The sequence below is a fragment of the Amblyomma maculatum genome, chromosome 1 (genome assembly GCF_055883805.1).
Source record: "Amblyomma maculatum isolate TAMU_Amacu chromosome 1, ASM5588380v1, whole genome shotgun sequence".
NCBI lineage: Eukaryota > Metazoa > Arthropoda > Arachnida > Ixodida > Ixodidae > Amblyomma > Amblyomma maculatum.
This window is the reverse complement of record NC_139344.1, coordinates 120,143,522-120,161,794: the sequence shown is the minus strand read 5'-3', so window position 1 is coordinate 120,161,794 and position 18,273 is coordinate 120,143,522. Positions and strand designations below refer to the sequence as shown.

The window sequence follows — 18,273 nt, the reverse complement described above, 5'->3', positions numbered from 1 at the left end:
ACTTCAATAATTTTGTCTAATAAACACCTGTATGATGGTCATCTGCATATAGGATGAAAACCAAGTGAAAACGTTGTTTTTCCCGGATTCGCCAAGTGCTTTCACTTACATACACTGTTGGAAACATTGAATACGTGCTCCGAAATCGAAAAACGCTTTGCTACCCTTTTCGCAGCATGACGCTCTAAAAGCAGTGCCTCTTCACTGCACAGTCCCATTGCATTTTGAGGATGCTTCACTGCACAATCTACGCGGTGAAGCATTGTAGTGAAGCATGCAGTGCGGCAAAACTGTACATGTCCAGCGTGCAGTTTAAGTACACTGGCAGCAGCATGGAGATGCATGCGAGAGATATATGCGTAGCTGTTAGAACAGTGTGACTTCATTCAAAAAAGCAAAGCCGAAACTATGCAACTGAGCTATAAGTCGGAAATGGGGAACTTCCTACTATCTTCGTGCCGCCCATAGCGCGCATGACGTGTGCAGGCACCATTATTCCATGCAATAGAGGCTCGGGGAGGTCTATTTCTGTGATCATTGGCTACAAGCGTTGTACTTCAATGCGCTCGCCAGTCCGAATTAACCAGAGCAATTCCCACCAATGTTTGAATTAACGAGCGTCTAATGCGGGAGATTCTTTCTGGAGGTTCGACCGTGTGCACCACATGATCCGTTGTCAAAATTCATGCTTTGTTTGTTTTTATTTGCTTTTGCACACACAGCGTCATTTATCGTGATAATAATGTACTATTGCCAAAAATGTGCTTGCCATAAACTTTTTGTTTGCTTTTATTTTCTGAACTCAGGGCGGCTTGTCGTAGAAGTTGTGGCTTGCTTTTCTGTCAATCTTGAGCATGAATTAGTGATTGCCTGCAGCTAAAGCTGGGCTGGGCACAGGATTAGAGTGGCTGAGACATGGGAACAGGATTGGCCATTTCAAACGATCGTAGCCTCATCTCTTCCTCATCACCAGCTTGTTGCTTTTGTTCATAACCCGGAATTTAGTAAAATTGTGAGTCTGCTTATAACCGCAATCCGTTTCCTTTTGATACTGACTTAGTGTTCCTTACTTCACAGTAGCTTGCCCACATGAGCAGTAATGTGAAAACCCAAATCAGAGTGCCATTCACGTGGGCGTTACAGCTCTCTCACTGCTTATTTTTTTTGTTGTCGTGGTCAAGGTGGCAACAGTCCTCTTGCGAGCCATGTCATGATCAAAACCCCCTTATTCGGCTTTGCAGTGCGCTGCAAGCTCAGAATCAAGAAGCGATATTGTGTGCTGATTTGCCGCATGCATATCGGTAAGTGACAGCTAGGTAACTCGAATGTTCTCGTCCTCTTACATGGAAAACGCATCTCTGAAATATTTGAGTACTTTATTGCTGACAGTGCACATATCAGCGGTCAGAAGTGTACCACTTTGAAAACAAGACAAAGTGGATAAAATTGGCTAACATAGAATTTACATTGTATCTCATAATTACATTTATGTACACCTGTCAAAAGGTGTGTAAGCAGAGGACATCTTACACAATGCAAGGACCAAGTGCAGTGTGAACGTCAGAAGGAATCTTCCGTCCAACACCATAGACTTACATGGGCATCGGCCGGGATCACATTTCTAGTTTCTATAAATTCTATAATTTCCTATATTCTATAATTTCTATAATTTCCAAATTGTAATAAACTTTTCTTTTTTTTTTTTTTTCAATTTTCAGTTCGCTAAGTCATGGCTATAATATTTGGCAAAAATTGCAAACCCATTTTATCACAGATTTTAAGAACACCTCAAACACTGTGGTTATAACCGAATCATCCTTCTGCTCACTGTTACTGACATTTCTTTAATCAGCAGCAGCATTGCAGTCTACTCGAACTTGCTGCCCTTTACGTTTTTGCACTATACTGTGCATTCTTGCCCATTGCACCATCTGTGTTCTTCCATTCTTGCTTTTCTGATAATTACATTATTACAATGAAACTCTCCATGCATTTATGGAAAGGTTTTTCATTTTTCCTTATGAAACTGTGCCATCCCCCCTTATGCCCAACGAGGCCCTTAGAGTACTTAAAAAAATAATAGTTCTTTTTAAACAAGCTTATATAAATTACTTAGAGCTGGATGTACGTTTAATTTGCTAACAGCCCTAAAAAACGCTTGTGAATGGCTATTGCTAAGCAGCTTTTAAACTTTAGCAGTTAAGCCTGCTCCATGGACAAATATTACCACATCGGGAAGTGAAAAATTCCAAACAACTGAATGTGAGGCCACCAACTTACTGTCTGCACACGTTGGCAGAAGAGTTTGGATGATCTGTGCTTGGCCCAGCTCGTTCTTGTACAGAAAACACTGGAAACAGTAGAGGACAGCACAGCGTAGGACAAATGGCTGCTTTTCATTGACCATAGACATTAGCAGGACGACAATGGCAGGCCTGTTTTAAGAAACAAGAGAAACAAATGCGGGATGAAAGGTTTGAGATGCAAGCTCAGTGTGCATGCTTGGAAGCACACTAAGAAAAACCATATTTTTCTTTCCATCTACTGCGCTGACACAACTTGTGTAATTCAAGAATTTAGAAGCAAACCAGCATTTCTCTTCTACAAATCTAACGCAATTGCTTCTAAAATTGCACTATCAGTGAGTATCGAACTGATACTTTCCACTTCTATCCTTACAAGCACCTTCTAACAAGTATCCACCCAGTTCTGCATCTTCTGATGTCTCTACTACTTAGTGCAACCTTAGTTTCAAGAATGACTCCCAGCAACTGATACAACTGATGCCTTAATGCAGCTAAAGCCAAAAGATATTTGCTGCAGAAACCTCTCGGCAATAGTGACAAAAAGGAGCATGTAAAAGTATCTTGTTAGTCACCGCAACCAATCAAGTCAACTTAAAAAAAAAAGGTTAACAAAAACTGACTAGACTCAAGTTTCACAGCATGTCTAAACACACATTCTGACAACTTCTAGTGCTACTAACCTTCTTCCATGTAAACTAGCCTTGAAACTTAATAAAACACACACAAGCAAACTGAAGTGCCTGACACAAGTCAGTGAATACAAGTTAAAGCATGAAGGGACTTTTTTTGCTCAAAAACAGATGCTACATTGCAACAGCACCAGCTAACGCAAGCTAGTATAGCAGTTTAAGCATGAAGGACCACAGTTATATGGCCCTCTATTCTTCTGTGAAACAAATTCAAACATGTAAACTTTGTCAAGCAGAGCATAGAGACAAAACGCAATAATCTAACAAGGCTTTTGAAAACAATTGCATGTAATAAATTGTAAATTTATTACAACAAAAAACACCAGCACAAACCAACCCTTATGCCAACACCTTTTTGACATTTACGCAGCACAGAATGTAATGAGTTCTAACTGGAATATTAGAAAATAAAAATGACATACCGAGGAGGGTTGGAAGGTGCATTCACAGAAGCAAAATACTCCTGGTTACTGTGATGGCCTCTTATGACCTCTGCCACTGTGTTTATTGTCTGAAAGATAATTTTTCCCATCACAAATACTAGCCAAAGGAGGCGTAAGATATAATATCCTTTGTAAAGGAAAAGCTTTCAAACTTTAACAGAACACAAAAAATTAATGGGAATGGGCATTTTTAAATATACATTTAGGTCAGAATAATCTTCCAACAGCATTCCCTGTTGAAAAAAAAAAACACAAAGTTTAATGCATCCTGGCTGTGCCACATCTATCTACCTCACCCCATCTCGTAACATCAGATAGTATGCTTCCGAAAAATACTGCTAGTGAAACATACAGGACTGATGCAGGAGCAGCAAATAAAAAAACTAGTAGAGCTACGCTTGCCAGGGCATAATGCATGGATCAGCAAAAGCTGCTATATCTTTGGTTTAGCCTTACAGCCTTGAATTCTGCCATGGAACCACCCTCATGCTACACGTCCTTCCACCCTCATCGCCTCTTCCTTCCACGGTAGCCACCTCTAGCTTCTTCCCATGGCAGCTACCTTCTGGCTGTGCATTCCACCACTTTCACTATAACCTGCCAAGCCAATAGGCCCCATGTCACCTCCCACCATATCTCTCCCCTCTCCTCCCCTCCATAAAAGTAAAGAGCAGTATTTTCCTCTCTCCAATTTGCTACCTGCCATGGTGGCAGTTCAATGGAATTCAGCTGCCACGTGCCCACGACAATCTACCAAACCTATAACAGTTTTCACTGCAAAATTATTCATTATCAACACAGCAAAACAACTAAAAAAATACCAGAAAACAAAGCACTGCCCTTAGTGAACTTACTTCTACTACATCCCCTTACCATATTTTTTACGAAGTATTCCCTTATATAAAAGGCCCTCAATGGGAACCTAGCAGCTTTCTACAGGCCCCATGAAACTCCATGCACCTTGGCTTCTGTCCTTTTTTGCTTACCACACGTGTAGAATGTGTGCTCAGACACAAAGCTGAGAAGAAAGTACAAATCACCGATCAAGCTGATTAAGCTGCATAAGCAATTACAGCATGAATAGTTCCAAAATAAAAAGGGTAACGGAGAGATGGGTGGTGTTGTTTAAGCATTGCATGCATTAAGGTGGAAGAGGAACTACAAAAGCCTTCAGTCACAACGCCGCTTGAGAACCTGTGCTTTCTGTAATGACTAGGGGTGTGCGAATATTCAACATTTCAAATAAGAATTGAATACGCTTTTTTTTTCAATACATATTTGATTTGAAAACCTGATGTTTGAAATTTTCCAAATATCTGAAAATTACTGAATACATATAAACCTGGTAATAATGAAATCGTATAATGTCCACGATTTTTCATTGCATCCACATTTTTGTTTCATGCAGTTTTTGCATGATGACTCTACAGAGCAATGCAAAACAGAAACCAGATTACGAACTGAATGCAAGGAAAACCACCTTCAAAGTTATTATAGTAAACCAGAATTACACGATCGCACTGGCACGGCACAACTGCAGCAGGAGACTCCGCAGCTTGCACGACGTGTCTATGAGAGGGGTGGGGAGAGGGGGATTGTGAGGAGTCAGAGTCTGGGCAAGAGTGCATGCAGTTGTGTTGCAGCCTTGCAAGGAGGCGCCTGCATCTTCACTGTCTTTATGCACGTTCCCGCTTGTCCATCACAGTTGCCCCAAGAAACTGATTCTTTTGCCTCGCCAGCATGCTCCGCTGTCCCATTACCGATGCGTGAGAGCTCACAAGCAACTGCATGGCGGTGAAGGGCGCACACTGCTCACTCAGCGTTTTTTTTCTTTGTCCTGTTATCTAACTGATTTTCAGCACAAACTATCGCGGTGCCACATTCCAAAAGCGAAAGCAGCGGATGCTGCTGCGTTTGCCACATAGATGTGCCGTTGGCACTGATACACGGCGCGATGTATCAACCACCGTCACTTGTGATCGCAGACATTCCCCTCACGTCAGTTTGCGTTTCGTTGCCACGAAACTTGCAGTGTTCTGCCAAATTTATAGTAATTCAGCAGTAACTAAGAGGTAGTCTGCACTGCCAGTTTTTTACATCAAGGTCAACCTCTGCAACATGTTTCTTACATGGAGCTCTCACATATGCGCACATAAATGGGAGCAGCATTGGGGAATTGAAAAACTTTGTAATATTGAGAAGTTCGCTAAATGGAGGTTCGTTACATAGAAATTTAACTCTACACCGAAAATGCTCCAATTCAAATTTTTACTGCAATGCTTTACCGTGTGGACTGTGCCATCCTCAAAATGGAACAGGGTCGTTTTGTGACCACTGCTACCACATCGCACCGCGAAAAAGGTAGCGGAGGCCTCCTGACAGTGTGCACAAAATGAAGCACTTATGAAACTGGAAAAAGAAAAAGTCGTTCTCGGTTGGGTACCATTTCAAATGCAGAGAGCTATTCTGCAGGAGTTCATCAGATAAAATTACTCTAATGGAAACGATTTCTGGCAATTTTTGCAAGCCAATTTGATAATTCGAGCTTCCAGTTAATTCAACCATTCTTTATGGTCCCTTGACAGCCGAACTAATGAAAGTTTACTGTATTCAGCAGTGATAAGACAGCACCAGATTTCATGCAGGTCTTTCCTGTACAATAAACCAGGCTATGGAATCCTGTAGAAACATTATACTGGATTTTTCAGCTGGGTAGAAACTTCTGTACATCATCATCATCACCAGCCTGACTATACCCACTGCAGGGCGAAGGCCTCTCCCATATTTCTCCACTTAACCCGGTTCTGTGCTAGCTGCATCCACTTGACCCCTATGAACTTCTTAACCTCATCCGCCCACCTAACTTTCTGCCGCCCCCTGCTACGTTTTCCTTCCCTTGGAATCCAGTTTGTTACCCTAAGCGACCATCGGTTATCCTCTCTTCGCACTACATGTCCTGCCCATGTCCATTTCTTCTTCTTAATTTCCACTAGAATGTCGGTAACTTGAGTTATTTCTCTGACCCACTCTGCACGCTTCCTATCTCTTAATGTTACCCCTACCATTTTTCGTTCCATAGCCCTCTGCGTTGTCCTCAACTTAAGTTGAACTCTCTTGGTTAGCCTCCACGTTTCAGCCCCATAGGTGAGTACAGGCAAGATGCAACTGTTGTATACTTTCCTCTTGAGCGATACCGGTAAGCTGCTAGTCATAATCTGCGAGTGCTTGCCGAATGCGCTCCATCCCAATCTTATTCTTCTTGTTATTTCCTTTTCATGGTCCGGATCTGCGGTTACTACCTGTCCTAAGTAGACATATTCGCCTACTACTTCCAGTACTTCACTACCTAATGTAAACAGCTGTTCCTTCCCGAGACTGTTGAACATTACCTTAGTCTTCTGCGTATTGATTTTCAAGCCTACCTTTCTACTTTTTCTGTCTAAGTCATCAATCATTATTTGCAGTTCATCTCCCGAGTTGCTTAGCAAGGCAATGTCATCAGCAAATCGCAGATTACTTAGGTATTATCCGTCTACCCTTACCCCTAACTGCTCCCATTCCCATTCCAACTTCGGTACAATTCTACTTTAACTTTGTTTGCAAATTCTATGTACATTCTGAAATAAAAAGATGAACAATGTTTGCTATTTTTTAATTTTCAGTTTGTTTTCACTGATCAGACACTCCATATTCGATTCAATATTCGATTGCATTTTTTCCTGCTATCCTATTTGAAAATTTCAGTATTCACACAATCCTAGTAATGACAACTTATACAATCTGCAAAACTCTATACTTCGGTGTAAATCACATTACTACATTGTTTTCGAAAGCCTTCAGGCTACTGGGTTTCCAGTTGGGCCATGTAGGATCAGAGCAGTGGCATCACTGGCACTACAAAGCTCTGAAGGGCTAAGTAGAAATGCTTGCCTCACTCTACAAATATCTAGAGCCCTAGGAATGCTACACGAGTTGCACTAAGGGGCATAAATGTCAATTCCGTGGTCTTTGAACTTGCGAACACATCAATTTATGAAAAAAAAAAATAACAGTACAAAAGAGAGTGATGACACACAGCATTGTGATCATACACTGTGGTCACCCAACTTCTTGATGCGTGCCTTGTGCCGTAGCTTCTAGTACTTGTAAACTGTACAAAATTGCCAAGTCTCTACCTTAAATAAGGCACATAGTGTGAGCATGTGTATGTCCACATAGCCTTACAGATACAAGAACAAAAAGCCTAAACACAATCGTCAAAACCATGGTTCGTGTGACAAGCTTGTATAATTCTAATGCCTCAGGAAGTTCATTTCCAGCAACGCAATGCCTTGATGAATTCAAAACTGTTCAATTTTAAATACACGAATGCATGGACACAACCATAACATGTGCCTGTAGACTGCTCTCAATGCAAGATACCAGGGCTAAAAGTGCAAGGAGGAGTGCTGACCTCAGTGAGGATATCGGCAGGGACACCAACAGCCATAAGTATGTTGCAGAGCTGCTCAAGCAGACCGGATTGGTTCATGGCCTTCTGACAGGATGAGGTGACATTGAGTGGAGCAGTGGGTGACACAAGCGAGCGCACGACCTGAAGCATGTGGAAGATATTGGATACTTTCTGCGCCGACCACCCAGCCCCACTTTGTTGCGCATCTGAGGAACCTTCTTGCTGCTGCTGGCTGTGGTGGTAATTGAAAAAGGGACTCAGCCGCTGGATGTAGCTTCCCTCCTTGAAGAAGTTCTGATTCGAGTTGTTGTTCTTGAGCAGGTGCAGCAGAACCACAAGGCAGTCTTCCACCACCACACCTAAGCAATCAACACAGCATCAACAGTATGAGTACTTTCCTTAGCAGACGCAAGACTCAAAACTGTGGGTCACATTGGCAAGCATTTTGGAGCATCAAATATTGTGCAAGATTAATTTCCTCTGGCAAACAACATAGTGCACATATGAGGTTAAGTGAAATATATAAATCTGCAGTGCCCAGCTAAAATGAGCATTCCTCGCAAAGCTTCCAGTTTCAAAAGTTGGCTGTAGCCAAAAACTTTTTTTTTGAAAGAAGGGCACTCCCTTCTTTTTGATCTTGGAACGAGGAGCCCAAAAAAGAAGGCCAACTAGACAAAAACTGCTACTACTATCAGCCTCAAAAAGCAACCACTTGTTACCAACCTTCAAATAAGCAGCACACGTTCCCCCTCAGTCACCCTCCCTTTACAACTCTCTTAAAAAAGTCACACCAGCACTCTTTCACAAATAAATGTTCTGCCTAAGGCAATTACCGAAACTACTACACTTCCATTAAACAAAGGAGAGGAAATGATAGTACACTGCCTCCATGGGTGCTACGAATAACATGCACTTGTAGTAGACAAAATGCAAAGTATCCCAATATCACAGTGTGTAGCCTAAAAAGCACTGACCTTCTTGACTGACCATTTTTCCCCAGTGCTTCTATCAATAAAGATTTACTAATTTCTTAAATCATAGTAAATGAATGTTAATTTAAGGTGACAAATCCTTCTGCATGCAGCAAACATCAAAAGCTCACAAAATATGTACCCGCGGTTATCTCACCTCCATCACTGCAGCCTTCATCAATGATTATGTCCAAGAGACGATCAAAGGCATTCTCAAATGCAACAATCTTCTGAATGTTGGCATTAGCTTTCGTGAGATGAGAAAGCAGAAGCAGGGCCTGGAGAGAGAAAAAAAATTGAAGGTTATTGACTGCATTTTAAGAGAAGGCTATTATTTACAACCATGTACTATATTCCTTTGCATAGAAGCTTCAACTTCATTGCAAAGATAAGCTGCCGTGGAGTGTGGTTTCAAAAATATACAGCATAAAAAAGACTTTTTGCATGCCATTTCTTGTGGACATGGCCATAGCAATGCAGGAATGTAAAAAATCTCATGGGCACTAAAATTTATGCAATTTTTTGCTGTGAGGATGATATGGAATGAAAAGACCCTGGAAAGATGGCATTAAAAGCAGTGAGCGTGACTTAACCTGCAAGGTTAGAAATAGGCCTAGAACTCCAAGCCCGACACTTTAGATGTAGCTTGAAAGCAAACTTTCTTCAATATGATGTATATTCGGCTATATAGAATGATAAATATCCACTTGACCAAAAAGAAAACGAAAAAGAATGTGATACACAGAGAGGAAAGTTACTTAGTCAATGAGATTGCTGGCAATGTTATGCTGCTCCAGCCACCTGTTAACTGCACCTGTGATGTCGCGCATGAATTGTACAGTAGCCGACCGATTTTTCGGACTCCAATATTTCGGACTTTAATCGGGAACCGTCACGCGGCCCATAGGAGCGTGTACATTTTCACGACAAATATTTCAGACCCTATGGTGTACAAAAGCTCAATTTTTCGGACCAAATTTCGCGCGAGCAATACTGTGAAGATTGTTTTTTCGCCATCACTTAGACGCGAGCGGGCATCGTTTTCGCAAACAACCGGTTTTGCACGGCCGTGAAAGCTAGCGAAGCAGTCATTCGGACGGGCAAGCTTGGCTCTTTGTTCGTCGCCATTTGAGACAGTAGCAATAAGCGACTGCTCGACCTTTTTATCGCAGCAGCCTAAAAAGAGCGCGCAATCGGAGAGAAAATTGACTGAAACCGGAATGTCAGCTCCGTCTGCCGCAGCTAGCTCCGATGCCGCCACCCGCCACTGCCACTTGTGGCGAATGGGGGTCCGGTACATTCGTGATTCATGGGGCTCTCATTCCGCTCACTTCTTTCCCGCGAGTTCCATCTCGTGATCTTGGCTACTGGCTTTACGTGGTGCGTGCATTTGTTCGCAGCACGATCGACTGCGTCGCAGTACACCTTGAAGTGGTATAGACGTGACAAAATCATGACAGGCCAAGATATTCTAACTAGAGGGTTATAGCGGTTACAGCTTACCATGATCTGCTTCTGCAGGGCACCAGTGCGCACGCGCTGACCGCTTTGAGCGAGTTGCACGCTTCCCGGCAGTCGGCGGCGCGCACACCTGCCGCGTCTGCAAAAGCCAGCGCAAGTGCCGCGAGCGCACTGGCGCCCGCGCCTGCCATATCGAATCACGCAAGCACGTGCATATGGGTGGCACGGGGAAGCCAACCACAGCAGCTGATCCTGCTATGCTATAACTCCCTGTTATCGGCATATAAAAGAAACATGAGGAGTGGGCAAGTTCGTGATTTGTAAAGATTATTTTTCGCAGAAAAGTGATTTTTTTTAAGTTCGCGGATTTTTCGGACTGTTCGATTATTCGGACCATTTCCCTAATTGTGCAGATGTATCAACGGTGGGCACAGCATGTATAGCGAAAGCACGATAACCGATGATCGCTAAAAGCAAATGAGAAAAGCAAGTGCAGTTGGGGCAGCCAGAAAACTAGCTAATACTGCTGTCACACGGGCACGGCTGAACTCCTTTTAACTCCCTTCAACCAAGGTAGTCTTTATCCCAATGGAGATACGCACCATGTCACACGGCAGTCCTTTAGGAAAGGAAGTTTAAGGAAGTTCCTAGCGTAAGGAGTTCCAATCATCTCACTCGAGCAGGTAAAGGGAGTACTCTGGTTCCCCGTGAGCTTTATGCAGGTTTTAAAAGAAGTACTTATGCATTAATTTTGCGTTTGTAACTAATTTTAATACTGTAGCACAACGTAGAGCATGGAAAAAAAAAAGAAATGCGCTAATATCCAAGCATACACGCAAGAATTTTGCAAGCACATTGTGGCCAGCAGAAAGGACAAACCCACTATGCTACTAAAAGTAACAGCGCATTCCTTTGATATGAATGAAGTTACATTTATATTTTAAATTCAATTCAAACTGTTGAAAAGAAAGCAGCTAAGAATTACTTTACATGTTTCCAACTTGATTATATAATATGCATACACAAAACGAACAGCGCCTAATGGGACCCTGACGGAGTCTTTGAGAAGCTCGTACTTAGCCGTGTGACACAGCGACAACTCCTTTGGGGCTGAACTCCCTGCGTGGTCCTTTATAGAAAAGAGATTCGAGGGAGTTGGGACTTGCCCATGTGACAGAAATATAAAACAGACACTTGGGCAAGTTGATAATTTATTGAGGGTAGACAGCGCAAAAAGACAAGGACGTATGAAGTACGCAAACGAGTGCTGACTACAATGTGTACAAAGCAGTGAAAGGGCACCTTGGCATTCACTGCAGGGACTGCGATAATTGCATGCCACAATTCGCTCGAACGAGAGTGATAACGAAACACCGTTATCAGCTAACCCGAGAAATTCTGGAAGCCATTGAAATCGCGAGGTTAGATGATGATTGTGTTAGTAGTGCTTCGGTGGCACTAACAGTGAAGGAATTGAGGTTTTTGAACACAAGGCAATGACGCCGCTGTTGTCATCCGCAGCTGAATATATTATGTATCTATGTATATCAGTGTCATTACATTTTCTTTTGCTGATTGTTCCCAGTGTATATATATAGCTCGTGTATATATAGAGCTCGTTTGTGAACTTCATACGTCCTAGTCTTTTTTGCACTGCCTTCCCTCAACAGAAAACTAGGTAGTCAGTTTAAATTATGAACTTTGCAGAAATAAGGTGGCCATGACTGACATAGGACTGAGTTAATCGAAGGGCTACAGGAGAGTCTGTTCCACAGTGGACATAGCCTCGCTGCTGCTGATGATGATGATCAATGAAGGACGCACGTGAGCATGAGGTATCATTACAGTAGAGTGCAAACTTACATCTACCAAAATACTGCAAGAATGTGAAGAAAATTATTGCCACACTTGCGACTGATAGATGGTATGGTGTTGTATAGTTTAGTTTTATATCTTCACAAAGTTAAAATAACACCCTCTTCCATTAGGGTCCAAATTCTGTCACTTCTAAGCAAAAACAAAAGATCACATTTTGTAACAATTGCAGGTAAAATTCTTTAAAGCTACCCTATATCATAAATAGCGTCCATAAGCAGGTATAAGATAACATGAAGCAATTTAAAATTTGCCACCTCTGTGCCACAATCTTACCACAGCAACTAATGTGTTGTGTTGTGTTAAACTCAACACAACACACAACGCAACTAATAATGCTGAATCTTAAAAACCAGGCTGATTAATAACTAAATATCAATGCTAATCTATGTGTAACTACCAACTACTCACATCATTGCGAATGACCTCTCGGCTGTCCGAAAGCAAGTCCATAAGCCTGGATACACCCATAGGGCTGGTGAGAACACACTCCTGAACTTCTTTGGCACGATGAACCAGCAGACCAGTCAGCAGCCGCACAGCTGGCCATCTTACTCTGAAGTCAAATTCCTCAAAAGGAAATATCAGTGGGTCAACCATCACCCTAATGCGAAAACAGAGGTTCACACACAACAAACAATGGACGAAGACAAAAGCATGGTAAACCCTCAGAATAGCAGCTATCATTAGTTGCTGACTTAAAGAATTTGATGCAATAACCTTTGCAGTGAACCGGATAGCCAAGTGCAAGCCTCATTAACGCAAGCACCGGAAAGCTATTTCTGCATGCATATGTTTCATGACCGACTAGTGGGTCACAGCTATTTCACTCAGATCTGCACCAGACCCACTACGTATGCCTGCTTTCTGCCATCATCAAGAGACGCCACAAGATGTCTCACATTTGTTCTTCACGTAGACTGCTTTGGACTTGGACTACAGGAGATCAGATAACCTACAGCAGTAAATATTACACACTGCTAACTAGATAAATGTTGGCAAGGGCCTTCATGTCCCTTGTTCAAAACTTGAAATTTTTTGTTTGTTTTGGATTCGTGCAGATAATGTTCAAAAGGTATAAACAGGTCTGAAATGACAAATACAAGATACCGTTGCAACACTACAGAGAAAAAGAAGAAAGTACTGTGCATTGCTTTAAACTGCCACTGTAAAGTTACCAAGGTATTTAAAAAATACAAGTGCACGTTTTGCCATTTGCAATATCGATGATTGCTATTATCATTTTTCATGGGCTCGTTTTGCCGTCTGCAATATCAATGATTGCTATTATAATTTTTCATGGGCTTCTACTTCTGAAAAGTACTGAAGCATGCCAGACATCTGGGACCAATTAACCCAATGATCACATCGCAATAACTGTCACAAACCAATCAATGAGCCCACTCCTATTGGTCCATTCTGACTGGTGGCCATATTGATGAATAGAAGCAGGGCTAATTGGCAGTTTTTATGACAGGTTTGTGATGTGATCATTGTGTAATAGAGCCCCTGAATGACTTTGCCAGTCACTGCTAATACATACATGCTTAGCAATCTCCATGTAGGACACTGCTTCTTTGCACTGTAAATCGATAAGTGAGCACGGGGAAGCTTGCACCCGCTCGCATAGGTCCAAGAGGCTCTGAACATTTTATGTGCATGTGTTGCCTTGCATGCACTCAGGAGAGCCACCACTCTTCTCTCGAAGCAGCCAGCAGATTTGACCATATCAGCAACATTGCGACTTCAGCAGAGAGACAAACAAAATTTGCACATTGTCATGATCAAACTACCAGGTGTGATAAGAAATGTGAAATTATATTCAATGTCAGATACCGGAAGCTTTGCCACACATTTTTTAGCTTATCATAAGCCTAGTATACTATATTGCAGGATCGCTGAAATGTCAGTGTTGAGAAAAATGTTTACAACAATAAGCAATGGTTTTGAATTATGAAGTACATTATATATCAAGAAACATTTTTTTTTAATCTTAAATTTGGTATATATAGATTAAAGGCAAGAATCTTCATCAAGGCTCCCCATTTGTACACCATTTTCAATCTTTCTGCACAGGTTAACAAGCTTTCAACAGCATATCATCATACTTTTTCAGCACGAAGCACATATGACCAGTGCAGTACTCCATAAGGTCTTTCTTATCGTTATGCACAGTACACCATCAATGGGTCAAAGCAACTGCACTCAACCATCATTAATGCAACCATACAAAGAAGAAACTTTTCCCAAAAATGGTATTTTCATACAACACAAATCGACAACCATGACGAGTTTTTACAGTGCAAAGGCAGCTATCACCAAAGAACAGAATGCCACAATGTGTTTTCATCTGCACAAGGTTCGGTCAAAGACTCGTGCACTTCACCCCGAAATAAGTCGAGCACCACACCAGGAGAAAGCCTGTTGCCAGCTGTCCACTGGACAGCTGGCAACAATATGGGATCGAGCTACACGAAACTATTGATTATCCAATGAAACACAACTAAAGTGAGATGATCTACTTGCTTGACACAACAATTAGTTCGGAAGATACTCCAAGAAATGAGCACTTGATGGTAATGGTTATGACTGTCATACGTAAGGTCTGCAAGTCAGTCACACATGCACACTAAAGGGTACCAGAATCTGAACAATGCAGGAGAGTAAAGGTGCTTGGCTCCTTTGTTATTGTTGATTTGTTTTTGTTTTTTCGGTCAAAACGCTGGACTTCTTCCAGTAACTCAAAAGCTCCCGCTTGGCTTACCTCCATGAGATCCAAAAGAAGAGTGACATTCTCTGGTTTTTTAATATATATTTCTGTGAACTGCTCTCCTAATTCTCGGCCTGAATTTTCATCTTGAGAGTCCTCTGCACAAGAAAAAAAAAAAAAATTAAAGAATAATAATGCCAACCCACAAGTGGCTTGTTATACAGCTGAACAACACATCACAATTATGCTCTCCACTTGAGTTAAAAGAATATAGAACAAATAAGGTGGGATGCTTCCAAACATATACCTTGGTACCAATCTTCCAAACCATTACCACAAGTAAACATGTTACGACCCACGCCAGGGTATTTGCATTTGATATTCCAGAGTAACTGACAATACATTCCATAACCAGCTCTTTCCGGATTCCCGGAGGCTGAACGCAAACAGGAATTCTCGTAAGCCGCTGCGATGACGAAAGCAATGCACATGTTTAAAAGGCAACGGCTGTATTTACAAGCATTTTACCTTCGTTTTCCTCAGCACCCGATATGACAAGAGAAAGAGCATCTAGGGCGTAGCCAATGATCTCGCCGTCGCCTCTGTCAGTTTCCAGAATGTGTATCAGGGCGTCCATGCCTTGAGCGCCGACTTCCACTCTGAATTTCTGTAATCAGTACACACAACACTCACTGGCACACGCGGTTTCTGTTTTCCACATGACGCCATAAAACGAGTACAAATATTGGTTACCTTCGCCAAAGCCTTGAGAGCGCGACAGGCATCTCTTCGGTCCTCTAAAAGTGTCGATGTTTGAACTCTATTGACTAGACGCTCAACCTATTGAGAGAAAAATTGCATTAGCAGCCCAAGTTTCGGTTCGTGGCGTGGCGGTTCGTCAGCTAACAAACGGTTTTCTAGGCGGCACAGTGAAGCGGCTTCAGGAGCTTATTCTCACTGTAGTCAGAAGCATTGCATGACTAAATTTATAAAGATGAAATTTCGCCCAGCAGCAAAAGCACACGAACGTCGCCTGAGGAGAAATACATCACTCTCGCCGAAACCTGTGCTCAGCGGTAATGACTAAGTGTGAGGCGAACCAGTAAACTTGTAATCACGACTGAAATATTTTCAACAGACTAGCGCAGACCAGGTGCACACATCAGTGAATTTAGCACAAAATATCAAAAGTAGCCTAAATATTGACACGAGCAATACCTGCAAGCACGCAAACCAGCGAAGCCGACTTGTCAGTACGACAGATCAGCATGACCTTGCTAAACAAACGGTTTTGACATGCTACGGCCAAAATGTGGAAAACACAAACACTCTATTTCCTCACCGTTTCGGCTCCAGTGGGAGCGTGAGCGCCAGGCTGTCCGCCAAGCACGGTTTTTAATCCCGACTTGAACAGCTCCATTTTGCACCTATGGCGTGGCGAAGAGACAACTTCCGGCGTACGATGCGCCTCGTAAGAAATTAAAACTAAACTTCCGTTTTAAGTTTCGGTTCTTTTTTCGTTATTTGCTTAGTTAGTGTTACTTGTATATTTTATAAATTTATATGTGACATGTAGGAAGTAACACGGTTACTGGAAAGTAAATAAATTTATTTTATCATCGTGCCTAAGTTTTTGTTTATTCATTTTTTTTTAGAGTGCATTTGCTATGGTTGCTTTGGTTGCCTTGGTTACCCGGTCACTCCGTCTGACTCTCGCTTTTGTCTCTAATCGCGCGAGATACGGGCTGAAAAAGTTCGCTCTGGTGTTGCGGCCTGTCCGATAGCAACCACACTCATCCTGTACCGACGAGAGTGCGCACCACGATGGGATTTTGCGCGTTTTCGTGGACTTTATTCAGCCTGTGCCTCGGCGTTGCGTTTTGCACTGCGGACGTCAGTGAGGGGATCGTGTCCCGAAATGCAGATGACGGGGGTAGTTCACAGGCCTTTCCCATCGTCATGTGGCACGGTCTCGGCGACTCTTGCTGCAATCCGCTCAGCTTGGGTGGATTTAAAAAGTTCCTCGAGACGTCTATCCCTGGCGTGTACGTCAACTCCTTGCAGATCGGCAACAACATGATCGACGAAATCGGCGACAGCTACTTCATGAACACCAACGAGCAAGTTGCGAAAGCTTGCGAGATCATCGCCAACGACACGAAGCTGTCTAGAGGCTACAACGCTATCGGGTTTTCCCAAGGCGGCCAGTTCATGAGGGCAGTGGCACAGCGGTGCCCTCAGCCGCCGCTGCGGAATCTCATCTCCCTCGGTGGTCAGCACCAGGGCGTCTTCGGGTTGCCCAGGTGTCCGGGAGAAAGCTCGGCGCTCTGTGAGTACGCTCGAAAGCTACTGAACCTCGGCGCCTACTGGGACGTCGTGCAGGGCCACTTAGTTCCCGCGCAGTACTGGCACGACCCTTTTGACCGCAAAACGTACATTGCCAAGAGTCTGTTCCTTGCTGACATCAACAACGAGCGCGTCAAGAATGAAACCTACAAAGCCAATTTGCTAAAATTGAGAAATCTCGTGCTCGTGCAGTTCGAGAACGACACGGTGGTCGACCCTAGGGCATCCAGCTGGTTCGACTACTATCGTGAAAATGATGACAAGACCATTGTGCCCTTGCGCGACCAGGACATCTACACCGAAGACTGGATCGGTCTAAAGCAACTTGACCAGAGTGGCAGGCTCCATTTTTTATCTACGCTCGGAGACCACCTACAATTCACAACTGAATGGTTTACTGAGAACATACTCAAACCGTACCTCCTGTGAGCAGATCGCATATGTTTCATTATCGTCTAGTGAGAAAACGCTGGCAGCGTATTGTTTGCCACTCCGGCTGACTGTAATGAATAATACATGTTATCAGCACTGATATCTATTCCTTTTGAGCGGCGTTCTGCCACGCGTACATTACGCTGGCTTAACGGCTTAACTTCATCAACGTGGTGGATGTCGTAAGAAAAAAAAAAATAAAAGTGTTACTCAATCGAATGGTCTAGTTGTTTTCTGTTTTACCAGCATAAAACCCTCAATTTATTTACTTAAGAAATACAGCAGCGTATGCTATTGGCAAGCACTAGCAGATTATGACTAGCAGCTTACCGGCATCGCTCAAGAGGAAAGTATATAGCAGTTGCATCTTACCTGTACTTACCTATGGTGCTGAAACGTGGAGGCTAACCAAGAGGACAACTCAGAGGGCTATGGAACGAAAAATGGTAACATTAAGAGATAGGCGTTCAGATCGGGTCATATAAATAACTCAAGTTGCTTACATTCTAGTGGAAATCAAGAAGAAATGGGCATGGGCGGGACATGTAGTGCAAAGAGAGGATAACCGATGGTCGCTTAGGGTAACA

General features: G+C 42.8%; 2 protein-coding genes across 3 annotated transcripts in view; one reads left to right on the top strand and one right to left on the bottom strand.

Annotated features, from left to right (window-relative positions):
• The window catches only part of p115 (General vesicular transport factor p115), a 37,539-nt gene extending 21,170 nt beyond the window's left edge, over positions 1-16,369 (bottom strand). For both annotated transcript variants that reach the window (XM_084588898.1, XM_084588899.1), the window contains exons 1-9: positions 16,251-16,369; positions 15,662-15,748; positions 15,437-15,575; positions 14,963-15,066; positions 12,610-12,768; positions 9,020-9,140; positions 7,892-8,250; positions 3,418-3,506; positions 2,281-2,435 (exon numbers count right to left, since the gene is read on the bottom strand). In XM_084588898.1, coding sequence (XP_084445024.1) covers positions 2,281-2,435; positions 3,418-3,506; positions 7,892-8,250; positions 9,020-9,140; positions 12,610-12,768; positions 14,963-15,066; positions 15,437-15,575; positions 15,662-15,748; positions 16,251-16,328 — 1,291 coding nt within the window. In that variant the 5' untranslated portion in view covers positions 16,329-16,369. The remainder of the gene's footprint in view (positions 1-2,280; positions 2,436-3,417; positions 3,507-7,891; positions 8,251-9,019; positions 9,141-12,609; positions 12,769-14,962; positions 15,067-15,436; positions 15,576-15,661; positions 15,749-16,250) is intronic.
• Positions 16,370-16,616: 247 nt separating this feature from the next.
• LOC146203725 (palmitoyl-protein thioesterase 1-like) lies at positions 16,617-17,905 on the top strand. The gene has a single exon (XM_084588897.1). It carries the CDS (start codon positions 16,733-16,735, stop codon positions 17,681-17,683), a length of 951 nt encoding a protein of 316 aa, XP_084445023.1. The 5' UTR covers positions 16,617-16,732; the 3' UTR covers positions 17,684-17,905.
• The last annotated feature ends 368 nt before the right edge of the window (positions 17,906-18,273 follow it).

Excerpts from the sequence above, each read along its gene's own strand:
- LOC146203725 (XM_084588897.1), top strand. The coding sequence starts at position 16,733 with ATGGGATTTTGCGCGTTTTCGTGGACTTTATTCAGCCTGTGCCTCGGC.